The sequence below is a fragment of the Epinephelus fuscoguttatus genome, linkage group LG22, assembly GCF_011397635.1.
Source record: "Epinephelus fuscoguttatus linkage group LG22, E.fuscoguttatus.final_Chr_v1".
NCBI classification, from domain to species: Eukaryota; Metazoa; Chordata; class Actinopteri; order Perciformes; family Serranidae; genus Epinephelus; species Epinephelus fuscoguttatus.
In genome coordinates this window covers 16,033,266-16,060,314 of record NC_064773.1, presented here as the reverse complement: position 1 = coordinate 16,060,314, position 27,049 = coordinate 16,033,266, and the positions used below count along the sequence as shown (strand labels likewise).

Here is a 27,049-nt window from a genome sequence, read left to right as displayed (position 1 = left end):
CAGTGTTAGGTGTGTACATTTATCAGCACTCACCTCTCCACCCAGCTCTTGTAGCTGGGAATGTCCTTGGCATAAAGCAGCTTGTTGGAGGGTGAGTCCTTCCCAAGGCGGTGTTCTGAGGTGGAGCAGGAGTCCATGAAGGTCTGGGCCACCACGGACAGACAGGCATCTGTGATGCTGCTCTTATGTATGTCAAACACAAACTGGGGGTTCTTGATCACATTCACCCAGAAACGCAGAGGTAGGCTGCAGAGAGGAGGAGAAAGAGGACAGAGTAGATAAATGGCATGTTCGTAGTCGTATTACTGGGCATGAAACATTTGGAACTTAATTTTGTTTCTGCTTTTCTTTTTGTTGTTGTCATTTTTGTCTTTGTTTGCCAACAGCACACTCCTTAAAAACTTGACACACCTGTAGCATTGTGTTGTGTGATTAAACTGCACATTTTAGAGTGGCCTACTATTGTGACCATCCCAAGGCACACCTGTGTGGTAACTGTGCTGTTTAATTAGCATCCTGATTTCTTGCACCTGTTAAGTAAATGGATTCTTTAGAAAAGGAGAAGTGCTCACTAAGACAAAAAGTCTTAGATAACTACATGATAACTTATGATAACTACAAATGGGTAGGTACACATTTTTCTTTTTCTTTATTGCCTTATAGTCATTTATTCCTTTATATGTGCCTTCCTTTTGGAAAGTTGTTTATAAATACTTAAATAAATTACAACTACTACTATAATACAATTTTAGTCGCCTTCATTTATTTTTCATTGCTGTCTAATAATGGTTGATGGTGTGCTGCAGCCAATTTCATTTCAAGTTTGTGTTTCCTGAAGTTGTAAAGGTCCAGTGTGTAGGACTTAGTGGGATGTAGTAGTGAGGCTGCAGAACTAAAACTTCTCTTGTGTGCCAAATGTGAACGGCCCGATCTAGAGCCAGTGTTTGAATTGTCTGTTCTGAGCTACTGTAGAAACATGACAGACTCAGTGAAAGAGTAACTGCTTTGTATTTAGATATAAATGGCTCATTCCAAGGTGACAACAACACAATGATTCTTATTTTCAGGTGATTATAAGCTTATGGAAACATAGTTATGAATATTATATACAATTTCTGTCAATAGACGTCTGTAAATCCGACAAACTGGACCTTTAGTGTTTAATATTTCACGTTCCCACAATAAGACTGAAAACACACACAACTGAATTTGCAACAAAATGTCAACCAGTAAAAAGATTCAAAGAGCTACTGAGACAAAATTATAAATGTCATTGTGTGCATGTTGTCATTAAAAATACTATTGTATAGATTGTTCAGTGACAGAGTGCTCAAATAGCCAGACAAACAGAGGAACAAAGAGTGTTAAGTAAAACAACAGTGTGTGTCCGTTTGAACTGCTCTGAGATTAAGTCCCTAAATGCCATTTCTGTATTTGCTACAGCCAGTCAGGCAATAGACATGAACATATTAAGCGCCAGCAGGGGGACGAGGATTCATTCACTTTGCAAAGCTAGTACACAGGCCCTGCTGTTGCCGATGTGCTCTATTTGATGTGTGTGCTCAATTCAATAAAGCCTTTATCTTTAAAACCAGGTGGTGGCTGGCTCTTGTTTTTTCCAGCAGTGTCCGGGGGTCCTCGCTGGGGGCCGCACAGTGACACAGTTCATATTGCCTTGTTTGTGCAAGTGGGTCCTGTTTTGTGCCTGTCCAGAATAATAAAAATATACAAGTCTGTTTATTTGTCAGGCTTGTTTCTGCCAAAATGAATAGATATAGGGCTGGCTTTATCTGTGTGTTGCAGTGAAAAGGGCTCAGGTGGTATTAAGAAAGAGCTGAGTGTTACTTGGATCTCTATATCTTTACAGTTCTCTGGGCTATGCGCTTTTAGCTGACGTGGCAAAAATCAAACAGGAAGGACACTGCAGTCTAACCTGCATAGGAGTGTCTCAGTGTGGCGCAATATCAAAGGATGAGGGGGGAAATGAAACAATAAAAATTGAAATGCAATCATTTAAATACCAGCGGTGCTCCCTTACCATCCCACTAAGCGTTTATCCCAGCGCACCCACAAAGCCATTCAGATGTACAATCTAACAAAAGAGGATTTGGGAAAACTCTGCATTACAGTATGACTTCAAAATTAATCTAAGCAAAGAATCTAGTGGGATTAGATGCACGGATCAAAGGGATATTAACACCACTGCTGTGCTGCCTTGATTGTTGACAATGTGCCCAGCTGCCCCGTGCTTTGAGGTACGCAGTGTTTCAAAGGGTCATTGGGCCCCATATGATTCATACTGATCACCACAATAACATCTACATATTATCTATTGTGTTAAAAATAGGCAAAGCACATAATATATCAGCAGTTAGCTCACGCTGAGCAGTTTCAAAAGTCTGACGAATGACCATGAACAGTCCTTTTGGTCAGGGATTAGGTTAAATATCAGCTGCCAAGATCAAGGGCATCTCTTATCCTTGAGACATTATGCTGGCAGAGTCAGGAGAGGCCCTTTTATTAATAGACTATTTCCCTGCCCATCAATTCAAGAATACAAAGTGCTGTAAAATGTAACCGGTTTAAGAGAGTGTTTACCCACTGCTTTAAAAAGAAGCATCTGACTTCACCCAACTTTCGAAATGTCAATCAGCCAAACAAGCCCAAGCTCTGTTTACCGTTTATCAGACCTGGCTCTTAATATTTTGATAGCCACTATACTGCAAATGACAAAAACAAAGGGAACACATGTCCACACTATCAGACTCTCCCGACAGGCCTTCAGTACCATGTCTAGCTGTCTCTTGCAGTCTGCACTGATTGACACTTCTGGCACACGGAGCCAGTGAGCCTCTCAATCAGCAGTTGTGGGATGTTGTCCCGTTCCTGCAGACGGGCCTAATGAAGTTGCTCGGGTCACAGATGTTGTGATCCAGGGCATCCCAATAGAGGCATTACAGCACAGGCTGGGAACTGACCGAACCTGACCTTTCTCATGCAGCGACCTAAGGTTTGAATTAACAGGTTTATAAAGGTGACCTGACTGGGCATTGTTCCAGCTGAACCTCAGGGGGGGAAAAGGCGAAACCTTTCATGTGAGAGGCAAGTTGTGATCCTTTACTAGACGAGCTGTATGTGCAGACAAGGGGCTTAAACTCACCGAGAACTTTCCCAAAAGTTGAACTGCACAATTTTACTAGTTCCAGAAAATTAGCTCAACTCCAAAAGTCTTCATAATGCCATTAAAGGGTTACTTATGTGTTTTTTAATCTGTATTTTTCCCATGTTTAAGTGACTAATTGAGACAACCGTTTCTTAAACTGGTCATGTACTGAGCAAGACAGCAGTGAAATTGGCTGTAATGAAATGCACATTTGCGCACTGTCAATTTACATCCACTAAAAGTGCTTGTTTTGCCACTGATAGGCTCGAATTGTCATTTTAAGTGTCTGACAACAATATAGAGCGAATCACTACAGAGATAAATATTTTGTATGGTAGTAAGATCCTTTTTATTTCACTAGAAACAGCCCCAAAATCAGCATCACTAAACCCACCAGACTCCATTTAAAAAAACAGTAATTTTAGTGTGTATAGAGTGCACACATTTTCGCATCTCACTTACTGAATTAAGGGTTTATTTCAACCAAACTAGAGTTGGTGATTATGGAACAGTGGGAAGATGAACCAAGATGGTTTTTGTGAGTTTTATTTTGTCTCTGTTGAATTTGAATGAAGTGGGTTTCACAGTAATAAAATTACTATTTATTTAAATGGAGTCTGGTGGGTTTGGTGATAGTGATTGTGGGGCTGTTTCAGGTTAAACAAAAGGGTCTATCTCTGTAGGGTTCTGTCCACAGAGTTGTCAGACATTTAGTAAAACAATCTGAGCCTGTCAGTGGCAAAAACAAGCACTTTTAGTGGGCATAAATTGACAGTACACATTTGCCCATTTATGTTACATCGCAGCCTGTTTCACGGCTGCTGGCTGCAGTGCTCTCGCTCAATACTGGACCCATTTCAAAAACTGTTGTTCCCATTAGTCACTTAGAAACAGAAACATGGGAAAATAGGGCCCAGGTTGAAAGATACTAAAGTTACCCTCTGAGAGGGGTGGGGCTGGTGTGTGACAGCAGATAGGTGGTTATCTGCATGCAGAAAAGAGGAGTGTGTGCCAGTTCTGCACAATAATTAAAATTCCGTCTGTTGCAACCCGACATGACAAACACACGGTGCAGACAGAGACTCGCACACACACAGACACCAAATACAGAAGAGTGAGGATGAGAGGAGACGCTGACACGCTGCCGCTAATCCAAAAGATACCATCTGGAGATGCTCTTGGAGCCAGTGACTCATGCATGCACACACTCACTGTACACACACACAAATACACATTACAGCTCTGTCACACAGCCCAGAAACAACTGAATTTTAACTTGCCCAATTAAAATTCATCGACACTGAACTGTTTACTCCAAAAACATTGATACACTGTACACAAAGGTAGTTTGAATGTAATTCAAGGCGCAGAGGCAGATGTTGTGAGGGATGACCTTGGGTTGAGAGGGGTCATAGATGATTTCCTGGATTAGAGTAAACCCTGGAGACCATCTTAAGCTCTCTTCCAGGTCTCAAGAGTGTGTGGATGTTGTGCTTAATCAATGAAACGTCTAAAATGTACAGCTCTGAAAGCAGGCAAGAATCATGCCAGTGCAACTATTTTCTATCATTTTTTATAAAAACATTATACATGTCCACACTGTTCTCAGATATTACACACTAGAATTATCGCCTTATGGCCGTATGCCTCTATGAACCAGTCAAGCTGCAGTTACAGTTTACATTCATGTTTGTCCGGACACATATGTTACCATGACAGCAGACAGTGCTCCAAATGTTGCTGCAAAGATGCTACTGATTCTAAAACATGGACACCTCAGCTGGACACCCAAAATAAGTCAGTATCCAATCAAATGTCTCCCCTTTCATTTCAGAGTTTTGACATTTAGTAATGGCTAGAAAAGTGTTTTTGTAGAACGTTATGATGTCACAGTGAAGTCGACTTTTGACCTTTTGGATATAAAATGGCACTTCATCATTTTGTTCTGTTAGACATTTGTGTGAATTTTTGTATGAATTATTGATTTATCGTCAAAACATGAGGCCACAGTGACCTTGACTTTGACTACCAAAAGATAATCCCTTTGTACTTGAGTCCAAATGGACGTTTGAGCCAAATTTGAAGCAGTCTTAATTTCACGTTCATTAAAATGAGAAGGCCACAGTGACCTCAACTTTGACTACTAAGCGTTAATCCCTTTATACTTGAGTCCAAATGGACGTTTGTGCCAAATCTGAGGCTGTCTTGAGACATTGTGTTCATTAAAATGAGAAGGACCCAAGGTCACAGTGACACTGACCTTCGATCTATGGCCACCAAAATCGAATCCGTTCTTCGTTAAGTCCAAGTTGATGTTGGTGCCAAATCTGAGGCTGCCTTAAGATATCATGTTCATTAAAATGAGGTGGATGCAAGGTCACAGTGACATCGACCTTTGATCTACGGCCACCAAAATGTAACCTGTTCATTGTTATGTCCAAACTGAGCCAAATTTGGGGGGAAAAAAAATGTGTTTGTGGTGTTCTTCAGAAATAATGGTCACGAGAATGGGATGGACAACATGAAGTCATAATGCCAGAGCTATCGCTTGTGTGGAGACATAAAGACCAGTATTCTTCTGAGATCTGAACTTTTGTTTGGTATGCATTTTTAATTTCTCCTAGCTATTTGAGATCAGTAGGACACCATAAGTATGAAAAACTAAACAAAGTCCCAATGTCCTCAAACGAGACAATACTAAAGTCTCAATGTCTTCAAACGAGTACTTTCTAATCAACAGTGTGTTAGCTTGTTACTGTTGCTAAAATTGGTACAGTCAATTTCCAGCACAGAGCTTTTATTTTAAAGTGTGTCCTGCTGTGGAGTGACTAACTGACAACAACTTGACAGAGACAGCAAACTAGCTTAACGACGGCCAAATGCTAGTATGACACTGAATGTACTGAACTATGTGGACTTTTAACTAATGATGAAGGAGAAATCTGGACCCTGTGGCTGGACCAGTTGGGAACCACTGGTTTCTGCAAAGCAAACCCTCTGTTCATAAAGCTGCTAATAATATTTAAAACTCATTGTTGTTAGTTGGTCTTTTATAGATAAAATGATATGATCAAGATGAAAGAAGCAAACTTGTAACAATATGGGCCCTGAGGCACTACATGCTCAGGGGCTACATCAAAGGGATGTACAGTGGAGCTCTGATGACGGGGAAAGCCTGAAGGGAAGGTGGGGGTAGTGGTGGGATGAAGGGGCCCTCACTGCTGTGATGGGTTGAAGTTAATGGTGTGTATGATGGCGATGGGCCTGGTAGGTTTAATGGGACAGGGGCCCTGGATGGGAGGGGCACTGGCATTATTATTCTGTACCATCAGACAAAATGAACGCTTTTGTTGCAGCCAAAATTGCACTCTTTTGAGACGATTAAAGGTCATGGGTAAGCACACACAGTGAGAAGTGAAAAGGCACAGACATATGCACATCCCACATAGAGAAGATATCTACGGTGGCATTGGCACAAACTGTTGTGTGCAATCTAAGTGGCTTTTTGTGATGGTGTGTTATGATAAATTGCTATTCATTCACAGCCCTCTAGTGAGAGCCCATTCCATTAAAAGTCTAATGTAAAAGCGACCCGTTGCGCTCTCAGAAAACACTTAACACACACTGCAAATGGCCCAATAACGCAGACGCAGGAAAAGGACGAAAATTAGGACCATAGCGTAAAGTAAATAATATTTCTCCCCCGTCTTTAGCTTCTCCTTACCCATTCCTCCCTCCATCTTTCTATTTGTCCCTTGATGCACATCAGTTTTATCCTCCCATCTCCATGGTCCCCCTGAGCCTTGGGCTGAGTGATGCATGCTGGGATCTTGGCAGAGGCCAGAAGGCTAATGAGATATTAGTGTGCGTTTAACTCCCACTGAGTTAACTTCCCTTTCTTCACCTTTTCATTTTTCCCCTCACCACATTCTGGTGCACTGCTGGTTATTTAACCCCTGCCAACGTCTTAAGGTGGGTGCACAGAGGTCACTATGGTCTAAATTAATCAGCAGATATTAATTTAGAGGTACACTTCCTTCACCTGGGAGCACACATTTGTCACTATGGAGGTTTCCACAGTGACAGGCTTTTTTTGGCCCAGTTATCCATGATAATAGATGGAGAGTCTTGGCAGCCAATTGGATTAGCCCCTTGTGGTTGGCTTTAATGAAGATTACACGCCCCTGTGGTTAATGGATATTAGGAAGGGAAGAGGCGTGTGGTGAAGCTTGGCACTGACATAGGGCAATGCCAGGGCAATGCCATGTGAAATGTGCCAAAATGTACTGATTATGTCTGCAGTGCATTAAATAGGCCATTAATGGAGCGCCAAAGGCACCACACTGGTCAGCTAATAATGAAATCAATTTTGTGTCCGTCAAAGGTCCAAGTAACTGCCTTGCTACTTTCTTAAGCGCTCCTGACCAGATGTGTGTGTATGCACGTTTCTGTGTCTACAGGTATGCTAGAACTGCTCAACTCACCAGTTGCTCTTCCATGTGTGTCGGACATGCGGGTCATGGATGTTGTGTTTGTCGGCCTGCTCATCCAGGAAGTCAAACATGTATTTGATGGCCAGTGGCAGGGCGCTGCCTCGATGGGCTGTGCTGAAGATGGTCTCAAACAGGTCATCCACGAACTTCTGTAACGTACCCTGCAGAGGACGGAGAGGAGAGATGGAAAAACAGATTATTTGAAGATATTTGAGTTTTTCTTGAAGGAGCAGTGTGTAGGACGTAGGAGCATCTGTTGGCAGATATATAATAACCATAACTATGTTTTCATTGGTTTTTAATCGTTGTGCTTCTGATACCTGAGAATGAGCCATTTATATCTACATATGGAGGAGGTCTTCCTCTACGGGGTCCGCCATGTTGTTTCTACAGACACAAAATGGACAAAACACTGGCTCTACATGGGGCTATTAGCGTTTTCACATCCGCCACTGTAGCTCTCCTGCACACTTTACACACAGGAGAAGTTTCAGTTCTGCAACCTCACTGCTACATGCCGCTAAATCCTACACACTGGACCTTTAAACAATCTTACAGGTGATAACTAATTGATCCAGTACATACATAGGAAGGAACAAGGAACACAATATCAAAACCAATAACAGTGACTTAAATGCAATATGAAAATGTACGGCACAATAACAAGCTCCAGTCTCAACAACTGTACAATATCCGTATGTTAAGCTAGTATCTATATTGAACTGGACCCACAGAACCAGAGAATGAGATCGTCACTGTCTAATACATTTTGCAGCATACCAGTGCCTACAGGTGACAGACAGATTGGTATAAACTTGTGTTTATTTTTTCCTGTGCGACTTTATGAGTTGGCAGTGCATGTCACTTTGTCCCTGAGCTCCGATGTTTATGTGTCTGACTCCTATCTTGCAGACCTGGCCCCTAAATCTGCTTGCAGCTTTGATGGGGGAAATTGTTATTTCACAGCTGACTTTTAATAATATCTGGGAACAGGAGGCGCATCTCCTAAGCCTCTTTGTGCTGCCGGATTAGCTCCCACACTGCACCATTGACCCTAATTTGATTTAATGTTGGCGACTTTAAGGAGGAGGAGGAGAAGAGAGAGGAGAGACAGAGAGTGAGAGAATCTAATCCTCTTGTAAAGAATGAGCTGATGGGATGCACGGGAAAAGGCGAGGGCGAAGGATGGAAATGAAACGACAGAGGTTTCCTATCAGGAAAAGAGGCCATTGAGTGTGGCAGATGAGGTGTGTACAGGCACTGGCAAATAAAAATCCAATTTGGGTTGGAGCGGGTGACCGAATCACGGAGTCAAGAGAGGTAGAAGAGAGTGGGAAGAGAGAATCCTGTTAGTCCGACAATCACGGCTATAATTCTAATGTGGCCCACATTCCCGACAGCTTATCGTTTTTCTACGAAGATGGAATTACATATCTCTATATCAAGCCCACGTGCCTTCCAAGTGACAGTCTGTATTAGCTGGCGAGGGGAGACCGAACATTTTGTGTGCATGCATTCATGTGTGCGTAGACACTGAAACCAGCGTGTGTCCCTACAAGTGCTGAGGCTGTGACATTTTTACGTCATTCCTATCTCAAGGGGGACGTATGCATCAACACAGTCATCATCACAGGGTTCTCTTGTTCCCCGGTGGAGCTGAAACTGCCAACACATCGCCCCCCCGACTATCTACCCTGTCATTAGACGGCGATCTAAACACAATGTGTCATCTGGATGTTTTGATGCCATCTGCCTCCACATTGAAATGAGAGGAAAGCAAACAATCAGAACGTTGGGGATGGCGCTGAAGCAGATAGAGAGATGAAGGAGGGAAAACGTGAGGGAGAGATGGACACACACACTCTCTCTCGAGTGAAACAGTGAGAGAAGAAAATGCAATCCTTCCCTATGCCCTCTCTGCTCTCCACACACATGACTACGCCCTGTACCCACACTCAGTCAGAGTGACACTGATGGAGCTAATATGAGAGACGTCAGCGGCGTTGCCAGGGAGAGGTATTTATTGGCAAGGTGAAAGCCAAACGCAGTCAATTACACTGCCTGTCTGCCCAATCATTTCTCACCAAGAGAGATGGCCGGCCAAGATAAACTGGTTATTTCACAAAAACAATCCATCTGGAAAGATGATGTGCTGTCTGCAGTCAGAAACCACCTTCCTGCACTCTGGAATGGGATAATGGCAGGGAAATAGAGCGGCTCACAGAGGCCGAGAGGTGACGTGCGCATGTGTGTGGAGGGCTATATAGTAAGTGTCATGGTGACAGCTGCTCCTGCCTCCTATTCTGCAGTCTCCAGTTTGTTTATTTTCTTTCACATGTTGCTTATCGTGTCTGCTTCACACACACTGTCATACCTCTCTTGGCATGTTGTTTCTTTCACTGTCTGAGTCTTCTGATTTAATTGATCACCTGATTTTGTTCGTCTGCACACACATCTGGAGTCATTTGTTCTCCACAGTATTAACAGAGGGTGTTTAGTTGGTTGTCTGACTTGCTTGTAATGTCTGTGTTTCACTACATTTTCTCTGGTGTTAAGTAACAACTGCATCTGTGTGTGTGGTCTGCTGATGATCCATTTTTTTCTTAAAGGAATACTACGCAATTTATTAAAGAGGAAATAACAAATTTTTTTTAATCTTTAAAATGCAAAGTTTAAGTCATAAAAATGATGAAATAATAAATGATGAAAATGATGAAATAATAATAATAATAAAAAATGAAATAATAAAATAAAATGCACTCTTCTTACTCAAGTACTTTCAGGAGCTTTTTTCCTGGTACAACCTTACTTGGTCTGGTATGACCAGTACTAGTGATGCCTAGGTCGTCTGACCCACAAAATATCGTGGATTTCAGGAGGGCTGGTCATTAAGTGACTAGCAGTGTTCTGAGTAAGTTATTAATTACCTACAGAAACACTGTGCAGTAGTCCACCTTCTACTGTACCTTCTCTTCCCTTCCACCTGTCTCCCAGTTTTTTACCAGAAAAAAAATCTGTTCAAGTCCGACATGTTTAAATCTCTGTGGTCATAATGTCCAGTAAAGTACCTCATCTCGTTCTAACAGCAAGCGAACACCTCTGTCCTCACCGAATCCGTTAAAATATGCACTCCTTGTACATCATGTAGACAAACCACTGGACTTATCAACTGCGCTAATGTAAACAAACTGAGTAGGATATCAGCTGTGTGTTTGAGAGCATACTGGTGACGTGACCACTTAAAAGATGGGTGGCCCTTCTTGGTTCAGTATCTACCCCAAGAATACTTCAACTTGCGGACTGGAGGAGCCACATCAAACCGACGATCTTCCAACTGTCTTATCATGTTAAGGCATAGACTAAGAAGCAGATGTAGCCAGTGGTTGGTGGCCACCATCCATTGGTTTGTGGAGTAACGTTTTGAAGCCATGAGTTTGGCATTGTGGCTGTTGCCATCTTGGTTTTTTGGAGCAAAAAGTGACCATATTTGGACAAGAGGGTGGAACACAAAGACACCACTGTGTTTTCAACTTTTCAACTACAAGGTAGCTATGGCCTCAAGCATACCCTGCTTTACGCTCTATGCTTCTCAAATTGGGAACATAATTTACAAAATGAACATTGTGCTGTATTGATGAAGACTTGCAACTAGCGAGTGAGAACATAAATTTGTTAGGAGAATGTTTACCGAGGTAACAAATCAAGTGACAGACAGGTCCATTTTATCATACACTTCTATACGATCAAAGGAGTTTTTTTTTGCAACCAGTGTTGTTGCCTCCTGCTGGCCATTAGAAAGAATGCGGGTTTCAGGAACTTTCGCATTGACTTCACTTTTCTAGGCTTGGAGGCTACACCCACTTTTCTAAGGACATGTGTGAAAGCAGCTTTAAGCATCAGGCTGTAATTTCCACATATGGCCACAGTGGTCGCAGGAAAGTCACGCAGGTTTGCAGACAGACTCTGTTTTGATGATGACGGAGTAGGAAAGTGAAACAAACCAAAAAACTCTGGACTTGTTAGCATATTATCTTGAGGTCATAACTTAAAGATAAGGTGGACTTGCCAAACACGTCTCACTGATTAGTGTTGCTCGTGAACCTCCGTGACATACGAGTCTCATTTGGTCTGTTAATAATAGCCAAACATTGAAGAATGGATGATTTTATTCACCTGCTTCTTCTTTCTGTGGATGTTTACTGTGTGTATGAGGCGCTCTGTTTCAGACTCCTGCCACTGTCTATTTACATTACAGACACACAACCGAGTTGATGTTCTGTATGTGAACTGTTAAACAAAGGCAAGCAGGGGATCAGAAACAAACTGAAATGTTCCTGAATCAAAAAAAATTACTGTCTGAACATTTTCAGATCGTAGCCTCTCTTTATGTTTTACCTTCCCTGTATGCCTCTGTCTGTGTCTGATAAAATGGATGTCTTGACGGGAAAAAAAAAGAGGAAGAAGGTGATTTAGGAGTGGATTGGAAATTTGCATTCAGCTGTTGGATCAAAGTCACATTTCCCTCCAAACCAAATTAACTGCTTTTTTTCTGGAGGCCATTGTCGGGAGACATTCAAAGAGACTCATTTTATAGCCATTTCTATTTTTGCCTGATAATTTTTTTTATTACAGAAACTCCTTCGCTGGCTTCATGGATCTTTTCTTCTTTACCCTTTTTGATATGCTGCTGCGTCAACGCAACAGCAATGAAAAGAGAAAACAAACAGAAATATCTCTTCTCTCTTTCTCACCTGAGGGGATAGAGGAATACATTTGAATAATGTTTCCCACTGAGATGACTCATCCAAAATAAATATGAATATTTAAATAAAGTGAGGGGTTTCTGAGTCATGGTATCACAAGGTGAAGGTTATAGTGACCTTTTAGCCTTTCACTTGCTGAACTGCTTCGAGAAAAATAAAAATAATTTCCATGTACTGTTCGGACAACAGTAAAACTCTTTTCCTTTTTTGCTTTTTAATAACATGTCCTTCAAAATGCAACTTATCCAAATAAAGAGTGAGTGTAACAGGAGAAATAAATTATATTTTCACTTAAGGCTCACCTTGGTAGCCAGAAGTCGTGTCAGGTAGATCTCAGAGACCATCTTGCTGCCGCGGTCACCCTCCTTCTGGTCTCCATGCTCATGGTTCTTCACAAGGTGCCAAACCTTGACCCCACTCTCCAAGTCAGGAGTGATCATAGGAGTACGGGAGCGCAGGCTGTCGGGGCTTCCAGTGTACTTGATCATGTTCTCTGTGAACAAAAGCATGTATTCGTTCATGTTGTGCTGGTATAACTGATCAGAAAACCACAATGTCCAACCAATGTTTGTTTTCTTGTAGCATCAGTAAAGCTCCCATTGGTTTGTAACTTCTTACAGTGAGATATAATGGGAATCTATTTCATTAGCATTTATGTACAACTACAAAATCTGTAAACTGTTGAGTTTTTCCTGCCTGTATCAGAAAGATAAGGTCATCACAGAGAGGACACTGAGTCACTGGACATAAGATCAAAAATACATATTTTTTCCTCTTACCTCTAGTGCTATTTATCAGTCTAGATTGTTTTGGTGCGAGATGCCGAGTGCTGGAGATATCGGCCATAGAGATGTCTTCCTTCCCTTGAATATAATGGAACTAGATGGCACTTGTCTTGTGTTTCTCAAAGCAAACATACTTGAAAAACTCAACAGCAATGTGTCTGAACTCATGACCTGGTTAGTCAAAATAATCCACAGACCTTGTTTTGAGATTCTTGTAAGAACTATCCTCGTTCTACTGAACTACACCCATAAACCATATCACCACACAGAGGGAGCATGCATCTAGAGCTAGCTCACCTAGCACCACTGAGCTAGCTAATTTGTGTTGTCATATGTGTGTTCATCAGATAATTAGCAACGTTACCTGTGATAAAAAGAAACCAAAGTACATCAGTATGCCATTCCTTAACTCCCCATATTGACATAGTTTTCAACTAACCCAGATACTTCTTCAGCATAAGCGAATTCCTTAAATTCAGTCATGGCTTTTGATTTTGCTGTGTCTAGCCAAGATTTTCAGTGGCCCCATCTGTCAACACCTTTGAAAAATTTCTGGTGGGCACAACTGATGACAAGGTCTGTGGATTATCGTGAGTACCAGGTCAGGACTTCTGGAGAGACACATTGCCATTGGGTATTTAAATTATTATTATTTTTGACATTTTGAGCACCACAAGCTGAGAGAAGGCAGACATCTCTACGGCCGATATCTCCAACACTCCCCAACTCACACCAAACCAATCTAGGTTGATAAAAAGCACTATGGGAGGTAGGCAAGAGGAAAAAATGTATTTCTGATTTGGGGGGTGAACTGCCCCTTCACTCAGGGCAATGTGTGAGGTAAACAAGACGAAAATAAAGCTTACAAAAAACAAAACCCCACTAAAAATACAAATCTGTCGCTTCACTAAACAAGCGTAGAAAGCCATAACCTGCATGTCAGCAACAGAATATAGGTTTTTGGCTTGTGGCTTCCAATTTACAGGTCTGGGAGATTAGATATGAAACTTTTAGAAAGTGTGCATGGTTAATTTTTCATGGCTCCTTCTCCCAGGGACAAGACATGGCATTGGAGCCTGACACAAAATCGAACAGGTGTCAGACGAGATGAAATATGTATGGCCCACCCAATGGCCAGAGTGGTGATGACATTTCCAAACACATGGCTCAATGAATGTTTACACAGTGTGAAAAAAATTGATCAGTGGGTGCGGTTTAGAGAGAGGAGTGGGAAAAAAAAAGAGTGTTTTTCCACCGTGACAGAAATCAATCTGTCCAGAGAGAAAAGCAGGAGAAGTGTAAGGGGGGAGAGAGTTCAGGGAGAAAGAGACAGCTGGAGACATCAGATACAGAGAATGTGTGAGTGTCTGTGTGTGTCGACTGCTCAAAATTAATTACAGTATGATCCACTGAAAATGTTCGTCTCTGCTTTCAGGCTCCTCAGCGAGCAGTATTTAACTGAAGCTTTGTGACGAGACCTGTGTCAAGTATTCTCTGTCTTATTACTTGCATTTTTTCAAGGACACTGGACACGTGTGACACTAAATGTGTTGTTTTTGAGGTTGTGTGGGTACAAGAGGATGTGAGCTACGTCTTTATAGAGAGATAGATCGGGTAGTACATCCATTTTGTGTTAATGGTTTATTCAAGAAGTTAGAAAGCTGAGGCAGAGTGCGATACACAGGAGAGAGATTTCTGGTTGGATTCTATTCTGATCCACACAAAGGAGGTGTTATTTTTCTCTGATGGAAACATCACATCAAAGACCGAGAGTTTCTCCTTTCATAGTCTGACTCAACATGTTACACAGTGTTTGTCTTAATCTCCACTTTCTCCACAACTTTCTCTCCTGCTCCACTCTCCCTGCCCCTCTTCAGCAGCTATATTAAATTCAGCCTTGTCTCTTTCTTCGCTATCTGGCCATTGTACTCACGGAGAGTTCAAAGTCACTCTCAAGTACCACACCAGTTGTGAAGTGGATCACACTTGCGTTTGAAGTCAATCCCTTTTTAAAAAATTGCGGAGGGAGATATTCCTGGCCTCCTCCCTCCCTTTTCTGTTGCGCCACTCACCTTGTCCTATCTGCTCTAATTTGGAGCCGCAGAAGCGAGGTGAGACCGTATGGAGATGAGGCCATGCTAATAATGTGGCACCACATTTGATGTGTCTGAAGTGTTTGTGGCCAGTGAGGCCGGCCCTTTGATCAGCAACTAACTTGATGGTTTCTCTGGTTCAAGGAGACGTGAAGCAGACGGACAGGGGGAAAAAACACTGGCACACGGAAGGATGAGAGGACACACTTTGGAGACTCAAGAGGCCAGGACAACAGATGAAAAGTCTATTTGGTGTCTTGTTATGATTTAGAAATCCTTTCAGCTACTTTAAAATTGTATCTTGTTTTTCCAGGTCTGTCAATGTTGTCATGTAGGGTCCTGTGGAAGCTTGACACCAGATTTCCACTCTCAGGTGGGCACATTCACTGCTGTGGGATCAGATTATATCTATTCTTATTTAATACTATTGTAATTTATAGAAATATATTTGATATTTATATTTTGTCTATGATTTTATTGACTTAAATGACTTTCTCAAATGCAGTTTTGCTTATAAGGACTGCACATGTATTGGTGAATATTCTCAGTCATCCAGGTCATGGTTCTGTAAGTGCTGTATCATAGGCAACTGGACAAGAAGCTTCATCAGTTCTAAATGACTGGTGCAGTGTCGCAGGCTTTAAACTCTGTGTGGTAGTGTCCCGTTATAAAGTCGTTGAGAAACGGCACAGCACAGGAGAGCCAGCTCGTCAGGTCAAGACTCAGCCGTCCACGTACATCTAAAGGAGAAGGGACACTCTTTCGAGGACAGCAATGTCGTCTGGCCATAGAAGAGAGATGGTTTGAAAGAGGCATGAAAGAAGCCATCTACGTCAAACTGAAATGACCATCATTAAACAGAGGAGGTGGCCTGAGACATGACTTATCTCACACCTACAATGCTGTCTTGGGATCCCTCCCCAGACGACTTAACACCCATTCACACTTAGTCCCATCTTACCCTAACAACACACGATAGCCAGGTGGGTCAACAACGTGTGACCTTAATGACTCTGAAACTAAGAGCTCATATGTGAAATCAACGACACCCACACATAGTTTAAATCCTGCGACTCTGCACCAGTCATTAGAACTGAAGAAGCCTCTTGGATGAGAGGTGAAATGTCTTCAAGAAACTCAAGCAAGTGTAGTTGCCTACGATATAGCACTTAAGATGACCACTCATGTAGTTTCAAACATACTGTATGTGCCTGGCCTTAAATGAATCCTTCATTCTCAAATGCCCATTTGTATAGAAATTACTCATCCATTGTTGGGTTGAATACAAGAGGAATATTTGGTGTTTTCTCGCATGCTTCTGGTGAACAAAGAATACAAAAATGTTAAAAAATTCTTGACAAATTTAGGTAAAAGGAGTCTAGTGTAACAACAGCAAAATCATATCAAACCTCCATTTACAAACTCTCATATTTATCCAGTCGTATGCTCAATACTTCCCAAACAGGCAGCATTTTCCAACAAGGGACTGAACTGAAAGTTAAACTTATCTTTGCTATGTCTATAGCTTATCTATAGTTTTGCTGTTGTCAAACGTGGACTCCAATGACAATTCGAGAACTCTCCATTTCTGGATCCTTCATTCATGGGATGCATGCAAGAAAACAAATTCAAGGTAACATGTAGTGAGTAATTGATATATAAATGGTCATTTATGGGGGTGCAGTATTCCTTTAGGTCTGCTGGGAAAGCAGCTCTCTGACACAGACTTTACTGACACATGTAGATGCACAGAAACAGGTCGGCTTACCATATTTACTCGCAGAAGTTCGAGACACAGTGGAGTTGTTTACTGAATTGTAGGCTGTAACTTGCTTGGGAACCAAGGCCATTACCGCATTATCAGGTACCTGAAAAACAGACACACATGTATTATTCAAATGACTATTCAAAACAAAAGCCATTTACAGAGTTTCTTTCATTTGTGCAGATTTCTATCACAACCAATCAGAAAACCCATAGATCACTGAGTTGGTGTCATTTTCTATATTTCCCTCCATCTATTCTGGTTTCATTTGGATAAACAGAGAATATCTTATTACCGTTATGTGCTCTATTGAGCCCACATGTACGTATGATGACTGACAGGGGGGAGGGAGAGTTTAGCAGAGCATCGTACGGGCCTGAGTGAGAGGGGATATCCCACAGTCTCTGTTCAATAATAAAACCTTTCCTCTAGGGTTGGGTAGTGTGTAAGTTTAAGAGTGTGTGTGTGAAGGTGTGAAGAATCAAGTAGTGTGTGTGTCTGTGTTCGTCTATGTGTAAATAAGTGAGTGTAAATGAATGAATGAGCCAGTTGTGCGCCCCTCCTTTTCCCCTAGTCAGCCAAACGGGTTTCAATTAACACAACTGGGATGTGCACTGTCCCAGCCGTGCGCACCCCCCCCCCACACACACACACACACACACACACATACAGACTATACTGCTATTCTGCATAATCTGGCTACTTGTGCTGCAGGGTAAGGCAGGGTTAATTGAAGTGATCTCTATCATAGTGTGGGTGTATGGGACAGGGAATAAGGACCAGGGGCCTTTTGTGCGTATACGTGTGTGTTTGTGTGTGTGTGCGGCAGCCGGGACCTTATTAAGATTGTATCATTATGTCACCCAGTCACTCAATCTGCTCCTTATGCATAATATGTTTATATTATTGTAAGCAGGGGGCCCCACAGGGCAGATCTTGTTATTCCTTTGTGTGGAGCCTCCAACTCTCCAACACCCTCAAGCATGCTCCCTGATCACTGCTCTTATATGTTGAATGGATATAAAATGAGCAGAGCACAATAGGACATGAAAAGGAGGAGTGGCATTTGGGGAAATAGCATTTGGAGGAGAGGATAAAGACAGAGAGCAGTTTCCTGCAAAGAGGGGAGGCGGAGAGAAATGTCTCTCATTATGGGACAGAAAGATCTGATATGGCAAATGCCAAATGTTTGCTTGTAGCTACCATGTGATGTTTTCCTGAGCAAAAAAAATCAAAGTTTGTGATGCAAACTGTCACATCGTAACTGAAGGCAGACTGAGTGGGTGAGTTGGGCTAGTGGCACATCAAATCAAATCATTTAATAGAGGAGAACAAATGATTTTATTGAGTGTGCCTGGTTGGTCTTTTTAGCTTCTAATGAGGCCAGAAATATGTAGATAAGATGTCTGCAGGGCATCCCAGGACCAAATGCAGCAGCACATCCGGTTTGGCAGAATAATGGATTTGATTAGCAAAGTGACAAGATCTTCAATTAAATTACTTATAGATTTAACATTTCAATAAAATAAAATTATAAAAACAAGAGTGGAAATGCTATGTATTGAGTTGCAGCTGCCCTTGACTTCAGTCTGACTGTGATTTTGGTGTCCCCTCCCTCCCTCGCTCTTTGCGTAGCCACCTGACAAAATTTAAGTGGATGCGAGTATTTCCTTTTTTTTTGGCTTCTGTCAAGGATAAGGCGCCCTTATTCCCTGGCCTGAAAAAATGAATTAACTTCTGTCTTCATTATCTTATCTCGGATTCGAATCAGCTCCCTAATCCATTCCACCCGCGCCTCATACTCCAAGCCTGTTGACACTTGCTGGTGCTGACATTTAATTTAGGCACCACGCAAACTGCACTTGGAGGGGACAGTGGCTGCTTGCTTAGCTGCTCAAATTATTAACACCATGTTGACAAAGCAGGCCTATTTTTTTCCATCCGGTCTCATTTTGGCTGGCCGGATGGATAGGCGTTACTCAGAACACCTGCAGATATGAGTTTGTCTGACATTCTGCATAAAAGCTTTTCTGTGTATAATGAGTAAATGTCTTTGTATTTTGTGCAAATCTTCTTGTAACTGCCTGTTAAAATAACTAAATGCATGTGTCACTTACTTTGCTACGCAATATATTGATTTTTTATTGTCCTTGCGTTGTCAACTTGTGTGATAAAGACATTGCAAAAGACTGTGATATTGCACTTTGAATACAGTAATAAGGTATCAAGTTAAATTCTGTCTGTAGACGGTATTTTATCTGACATGCACTGTGCTGTTAACTCTAGCAAATCAGACAAAGCCCTTACCGTTAGGCATCGTAAGATTTTTAGATTAATGCGGACAGTGTGGTACTATCTGCATGGTTAATGCCTCATCTCCACAATTTTACTTTTGTCGTCTATATCTCCATACAGTCGTCTATATCTGCCCCTTGTGTTCAACACAATGAAATGCATCTCTTTACACATGGACAGAAACACCACCACAGAAATGGCAGGAAGTTAATTTTAAATATTTTCCACCTGCTAGTCTTGTGGAACATGCACATGCAGCAGTGCAGACACAGAAACAGGACCAATAACTCATGGTAACAACTGAGCAAGGTCTGCCAGTTTTGTGAAATACTTTGTTAAGACAAATGATTCACTATGCATAGACTCCATATATCGAACAGCTAAACATACCGTTTTCCTGTGAAACGTTGTATAAAGTCTGTCCGAAATCTGCCGCAAAAGTTACACGCTTTCAATGTGCTTGAAGCAAATTCTGGACAGTTTAAAAGAAAAGAAAAAAATGGAAGGGGGTGTTTTGCAAACACGTGGGATATCACTGAGGTTTTCATATGAATGAATGGACCTCGAGTTGACTTGAATACATGCACAGAGCTACGTGGAAATGAGTCATGAAGGAGGAAAGCATGACAAGATGGTTGCAGACTAAAGCCGAATGTCAGCAAGTGGTGCCAAAAAAATACTGCACGTCAGCAGCTTGGCGATGTTTTGGCTACAAGACAGATGACGTGGCACAAGCACTGTGCAAGTCTGAGTCAACGACTGAGTGCACTTAACTATCAGTTTAATTATCGCAAGTGGTAATGTTATCACAATATTGAATAAATGAATGCATATTTTCCTCATATTGTCCAACCCTGATCCTTTCCATTGGGCTGTTAACTGCATGTGTGTGCATACAGTACCCTGTGTCTGTCTGTGACCACCGATGTGTCTATTCTGTACATGAAATCTATGCCAACTCTAATCCATTTCAGAAAGACGACGACACTTGGCCACCACATCAGATTTTATCTTTCCCCCTCTCCACACATGAGGATTACTTCCAAGTATCACTGCTGTTGGTCACTTCCCTGCCTCGCCCTGCCTCACTCCCTTTCACCTGATAGATGCCTCATGGTATATGTGTGTGTGTGTGTGTGTGTGTATGAGTGTGAGGGGTGTCCCTGTCAGTTGAGGACTTGCACAACTAAATGGCTGGAAAAGTACTTTGACTGAATCGTCCACTGAATAGTTTGGAGCTTAGAGCAGATCATGAGGTCACACAGCTTTAGAGGGAAGGGTGGAGGGGAGCTGAGGGGGCATCAGAGACAGCTAGATATACTGTAGAGAGGGATGATGGGTGGTAAGAAATAAATGTTCAAATAACTAAGCCTGTTTACATATCAGGCCTTTGTGCATGGTATCAGTTGTTTTTGTTAATGTTTCAGAGATGTGTTTCAGCATTATGTTTGTATATATCTGCTGTGAAACTGGGATGAAAACAATCCTATCTTATTTTGGAAGAGAAGATGTGAATTCCTTCAAGAATGCCTTCAACTAAAAGATGTAATCTATCCATTGTAAGCTCCAGGGGATGCTAAGTCTCTGTAGATAGCGATCTTTCTTCTTTTACTCCTTTCTTCGTGAGATCTGAAACTTAACAAATCCTTTGTATTTCTCAGACTTCAAGGACTTTGAAATTTTACTGAAATATCAAAGTTAAACACACAGTATCTGTCAATTCTGATTCCAAATTATCTTAAAAAAACGTGCACACAAGTCTATAGGTGTTCCATGCCATAGGCAAACTTGGACCCAAAGGTAGCATATTATTTTTATTTTGGGCTGTGACATTAGTTTAATGCAGGTTGTATTTGTCCATATTTTAGAATATAAAGTCATAGGCGTACCTGGTAATGGTACAGCATGTTCAGTCTCTTCCAGTCACCCTCGATCTTGGTGGTGACGTCTTCATCCTGCAGGATCATGCGCTGTCCTCGACCCTGACGCCATTCTGCGAAAAAAGATCAGAATAACACCAACTTATATTTACTGAGTACTACTCTTTTGACAGTATTTATGTTTACCGTGCATTTGTTTTGCGAAGATAAGACATTCCAAATCTTGCAACTATGTTTGGAGTGCTGAAATGCCTTTAGTGCAAGAAACTATGCATTTTCTTAGCTGTGGTTTTAACCATAACAACATTTAAGACAGATGAGCATTTGATTCTAAATTGAAAGGGTATGTTTGCAGAGACAAGCAATATTTTTAAGTTAAATTCAAACACATATAACGCACATTTCAAACACATCAAAAGCATTCACATTACAGTTAGGTAATCATGTCACCAACACCTTTTTAACTACAGTTATACCTACGATTTTTATGTCAGAACATCAACAAACACCACTGACCACTACGTGAGTCTCATGGCTTTGAAAACGAACATTCAGGGTGGTTTTAGGACAGGTTCACACATGGCCATAGGCAGCAGTGTTAAGCCAGGCAGGGGAAAGCCAAATTCTCAGAAAATGAGCAATCGTCGCTATTTTGGTCTTAGCCACACTATTTTATCATAAACTAAAAAATACCAGACTTCTCCTTTAAGACACAACCAGACCTGCTAGAAAATAATAGAAATCACATAGACGACATCAAAACAGTAATTTTAACATATTCTAAAGTCCTTACCTGTTTCTAATGAGTTTTAATTTTAAATGGGGGGCAAGATATTTTAATCCTTTTTCATCTCTGTCTCTGAAAACACTTTTAATGTCTCTGAACACTCAGTGCCACATACAGTAGCAATCTATTTCTCCCCATGGGCTGAAAAAAATGTCTATACTTAGAATGTAATTGTTATGAAAACATGAATCACATCAACAACAGAAAAATCATTAGAAAAAAAAGAAGAAACCATCTCTCTTTTCTAATCACTCTGCCACAAAACTAGCTGTCACTATCTCCATCGTCATCTACTGACGCCTTTCTTTGCTTTCTTCAGAACAATCACGCCACGTTGTCATGAAAAGCCTGAATGAAATCAAAAAGAGGTGAATACACAAAATCTTTAGAGTAGGAGTAGAAATGAAAGGCGGTGTAAGACCAAGGGAGAAATGGCACACGTGAGAGACAGTAACAACAGGCGAGTTAAATTAATCATCCACTCTTCTTTTTAGAATCAAACTCTCCCTTTTAACTCCTTTCCATCTCTTTTGCTGCTGCGATCGATGGGTATGATTACAGCTGCTTGCCCAGGGCTTGTGCACTTCCTTTTCTATCTGCAGCACCGGCCCTTACGCTCTGCTCTCTGAACACGCTATTGGTCCCTGCATTCTCCTTCTCAAACCCCCAACCACTGCTCTAAGCCCCCTGCCTCGCTGCTCTTATTGTTATTGCTGGGAGCTTTGGTGGAAGCACACCACACTCATATCCACAGCAACACTGTCTGGAATGAAAGTAAAAGCTGCAGACTGCACATCACCTCATTTCCATACTTTTCAACAAGTAACTTCCAATGCACGTGACAGCGTCTTTCATTTAAGCAACAGGATTTACATGACCTTAGAACCAAAATACATCTACGCTACATACACACCAGGCTTTCCACATCTGTGCAAGCTCAGCACAAAACAAAACAAAAGCTTTGATAGAAGCATCTCACAATGCCCCAGCAATATTATCATAAGTGAAAAAGGAAACCCATCTCAAAAACAAACACGCAGATGATTCCTCTATTCTTTCTGCAGACATCGCGGGCTTTGTGAATACGTTATTGTCTCTCTGCTCCTTGCTGAGCTTCCCACTTGCATCGGCCACTGTCATCTCCTATTCTGATCACAAACAGCAAAACAAAGCAGCAATCACTGCGGTGCATGATGAGGCCTGTCTTTGGAGGATCGACCGGAATTGTGTTAGCATCTGAAAAATCTGCAGGAAATAAAGATTCTCCTGTTGTTTTTGTCTATACAGTACATCTTCCCATAAAGATGCAAATGAGCGCCCGTCTCCAGTCGAGGCTCAGTAAACACATGAAGGAGTGAGAAAAAAGAGAAAGGAATAAATAAAAGAATAAACTTAGTGTGAAACCAGAGCAAACTGAGATTACTTCAATTCCCAAATCCAGTGGTCGCTGCTCAGTAGGAAGAGTGTGTGTGTGATTGTGTGTGTACAGACTTGTGTTTAGAGTCACACACAGCCAAAAAGATAAGGGCTTTGGGGAGTGTATGGAAGCTGATGGTGAAGAGAAAGGCTGAAGGTGACTGTTGTACTCCACAGAGATGCACGACACACATTTGCTACTGGTAACACACACACAAAGACACACACACACGGGGTCAAGCGTCTTTGTTCTCACACCACATCTTCTCTGAAAACCCGATGGAGGACTATGGATTGCAACGCAGGGGAATCAAAAAAAACAATATCTGGGACAACAACACTCCTGGCCAATCTGTCCGAGGACAGACCTGCCACAATCTCATTATTCTTATCAGCAATTGCAATCAAGCTGTGCCTGTGTGTGTGTGTGTGTGTGTATGGGCATGTGTGTACATCAGAGATCATGAGAGCCACTAGCACCTTTTACACTGCCCGGGAATTTCATGCGGCTATTCCACCTTGCCGTTCTGTATAAACGGTACAATCGTGGAATGGGGGAGCAGAGTTGTCTTGCTGGAACAACGTCTGTAGAAAAGGATTAACCGACAGGACCATGGATGGGACAGATGTGACGTTTTGATGACATCTTATGTGTGCTACACTGCTAGGACATTTAAAAGCAGCTTGCAGCAGTTGGCAGCTAACTCAAAGAAGAAGAATAGTGACTAAAAAATGTCTGTAAATTGGGCAGACACTGAAGTCCGTAAACTCCTTACCGCCCAGGCAGAGGATAGGATCTGCTGCCATGTTACAGGGTGGGTAAATTATTGTTATTGCCATGTTAAGCCATTGTTATTTTCTATACAGTGCAGGAAGCTGACGTGTATGTTATATGCCACACTTAAGGGTGACGCTGTTGTGCTATATGTCACATATATATCAAGCCTTTTTGCTTTGAGGATGCTAGCATGCTGTCTAAAATCAACCACTGGAGCGACTTGATGCTACCGTTGTTTAGTTCTGTGTAAGAATGCAAAGGCGCAGTAAAGGAGGGACTTTTTAGCTGTGATGTCTTAGTAAAAAGGGTTACTGATATAACCTTTATATTATCACACCGCTTTAAAAATTTAACTGTCAAAATAACAAATGGAAGGACCTGTTTCACTGAAGCATTATCGTCAACGTAAATAACACAAGGCCTATGACAAATGCTAATTACAACAGCATGACTTGCAAATTAAAAGAAAACCCACAGGCGTGAAACAAAACGTCAATCATGTTCATGTCTGTTTATGTACTTATGATTAGAGGAGAACTTTCTTCTAATCTGTGTCAGCACGTCGGATACCTACTGCGTACACATGTTCTCTTGTGAGCTTGTATTTAGTCATTCCCCCTCTCTCTCACACTCGAAATCACACACATACAGAGCGAGTGGCCGGCTAACTCTGACAATTTCCAATTCCCTTTCGTAATAAAGCAATAATAGAACAACACATCCTGCCCAAAGGGGGCCATAAAACAATTTTATCCAGGGGTGTTGTCAAAAGGCTAAACCAATCTCTTCACTTAGCTATCACACAGGCAGATTCCCCACGGTATGCACTCAGCCCCATCTACAGTCCGGGGTTGGTTATAAATATGCTATTACGAACACACAACAGGGGCCCAGAAAATCCATCTGGCAATATTAAACTATAAAAACCACAGTGCATGGTGCAGAGTGCCTGTAGATATCAGCAGACAAACAAGCGTGGATAACATTGTTATGCTGTGTGTCTGTGCACATGTACTGTTAACACACACGCACAAGGTGTACCCAGCCCCCTGATCACTGGGTGTCTGGCAGAAAAGGTATATCATTGCACTCTTCCTTATGAGAGGCACCTTGAAGTAATTTGCAAATATATGAGACCTGAGTTAGATGCAATTGAGATACCAAAGAAACACAATTACACAACTCGGGGAAAACAACTTCAGACTGTAGATGCCCACAGGGGTCATAAATGGCAACCAACGCCTGCATTCATGTCATCAAGTCCTTCCTGTACGTTGTATCCTCCTCCTTAGAAAGTAAGAAAGACAGAAAGTAAGAAAGAAAGGGAGGAGGAACACTGGGAAAATGATTTTGTTGGGAAGAGATCACTGAGTGTCTCGATTGATTAGCTGATCAATCATCTGACTCAGACGCTAGTCGACATGAGAGTCGATCGATGGGAAGTTTGGGGAGGGGAGAGACCAATCTCAGACATCTGAGCCAACAGAGCCAGGATGTCAAGTCTCCTGAGGTTGGAAAGAAAGCTACTTCTCTATATCTAAGAAGACTTGTACTTTTTAAGAGGGGCTGGGAGGGGTGGGGAAGCCTTTGTAAAAATCAATGGGTGTCTAAGTTCAGCCTGCTTTTCTCCAGGCACATAGATGGGAAGCACTGTGTGGTTAGAAATGTTTTGACAAGATGTATGGTAACTATAATGATGCGCTAGAGCAAGACTACAATTGTGGAAACTAGAATTAGACATATCTCTTGATAAACACATAAATACATGAACAACCAGTCATGACAGGACAAAATAGAAGGTAACTTTTGTTATTAGACTCTCCTGCATGGTAAACAGAAGGTTTCTGTAATGCACCAAAAGCCCTATTTGCAAAGACTAGTATTACCTGGGGACCTCTGGTCTTTTCAAATGATTGTAGAGGTTGTCTGTGATCTTTGTCCCGTGCAAATCTGCCATGTCTGTAATTTGTCAAGATATATTCCACTGCAAATTATGTACCTTATTTTGCTTAACACATAGATCGTGTGATAATATTAGTCTCAAGTGATTTGGCATCTCTGTGATATGGGATCGTATTTAAGTTTTTGTTTTCTTTGAGCCTCGTTTCTGCCTCTCTTCCAGAGTCTGCGGTGGTAATTATAAATGAAAGTTATGACAACATTTCGGGTGCAGGAGGCTGATCTTGCTACACAGCATGGAGACCCCAGAAAAACAAGCTTGAATCAATCAGAAGAATACAATTTAAAAGAAAAAAAAGGAGGTTAATACTGTACATCAATGCTCGTAGTGCTGTTTAGTGTTTCTGTGTTGTGTTGAGTGGAGTTACAAATGACTGTGCACATCATATCTGCAGGATAATGTCAGTAAATTTGAGTAAAATACAGACTTTGCTTATCCTGTGAGAATGTGCCGCACAAAGCAGTTACCTGGGGGGGAATTTCGAAATAACATGGAGTCCCCAGGTAATACTAGTGCTGCACAAACAGGACTAAAGATGGCTGTTCAAATGTTTTTCCCACACTGTTTATATATAACAGGACAAAGATTCGTACCCAGGTCCATGTCGGAGGCTTTTAGGCGGTGGGAGTGAGGGACATTCTTGTAGATGGCGTCCAGGATCTTCTCCTTCACCTGGCTGATGGTATCACAGTTCAGCACCTTCACCTGGATCTCCGGGCTCTTCTCATTCTCTGGGTGGATGCAGTTCACCACCTGGAAGAGAAATACAAACAAGACTGCCCAGTGAGACGCTATCCCAAGTACTGACTGCTGTTTTAAAAGAAAACTTCTGTTATATTTCACATGTGGGAAATGTTTTCTGGGTATCTGA

The 27,049-nt window shown here is 41.8% G+C and overlaps 1 protein-coding gene across 2 annotated transcripts in view; it reads right to left on the bottom strand.

Annotated features, from left to right (window-relative positions):
• Nucleotides 1–27,049, bottom strand: part of plxna4 (plexin A4) — a 364,224-nt gene that overhangs the window by 9,220 nt on the left and 327,955 nt on the right. For both annotated transcript variants that reach the window (XM_049566659.1, XM_049566658.1), the window contains exons 25-30: nt 26,772–26,931; nt 21,247–21,350; nt 17,066–17,165; nt 12,722–12,912; nt 7,648–7,817; nt 34–246 (exon numbers count right to left, since the gene is read on the bottom strand). In XM_049566659.1, coding sequence (XP_049422616.1) covers nt 34–246; nt 7,648–7,817; nt 12,722–12,912; nt 17,066–17,165; nt 21,247–21,350; nt 26,772–26,931 — 938 coding nt within the window. The remainder of the gene's footprint in view (nt 1–33; nt 247–7,647; nt 7,818–12,721; nt 12,913–17,065; nt 17,166–21,246; nt 21,351–26,771; nt 26,932–27,049) is intronic.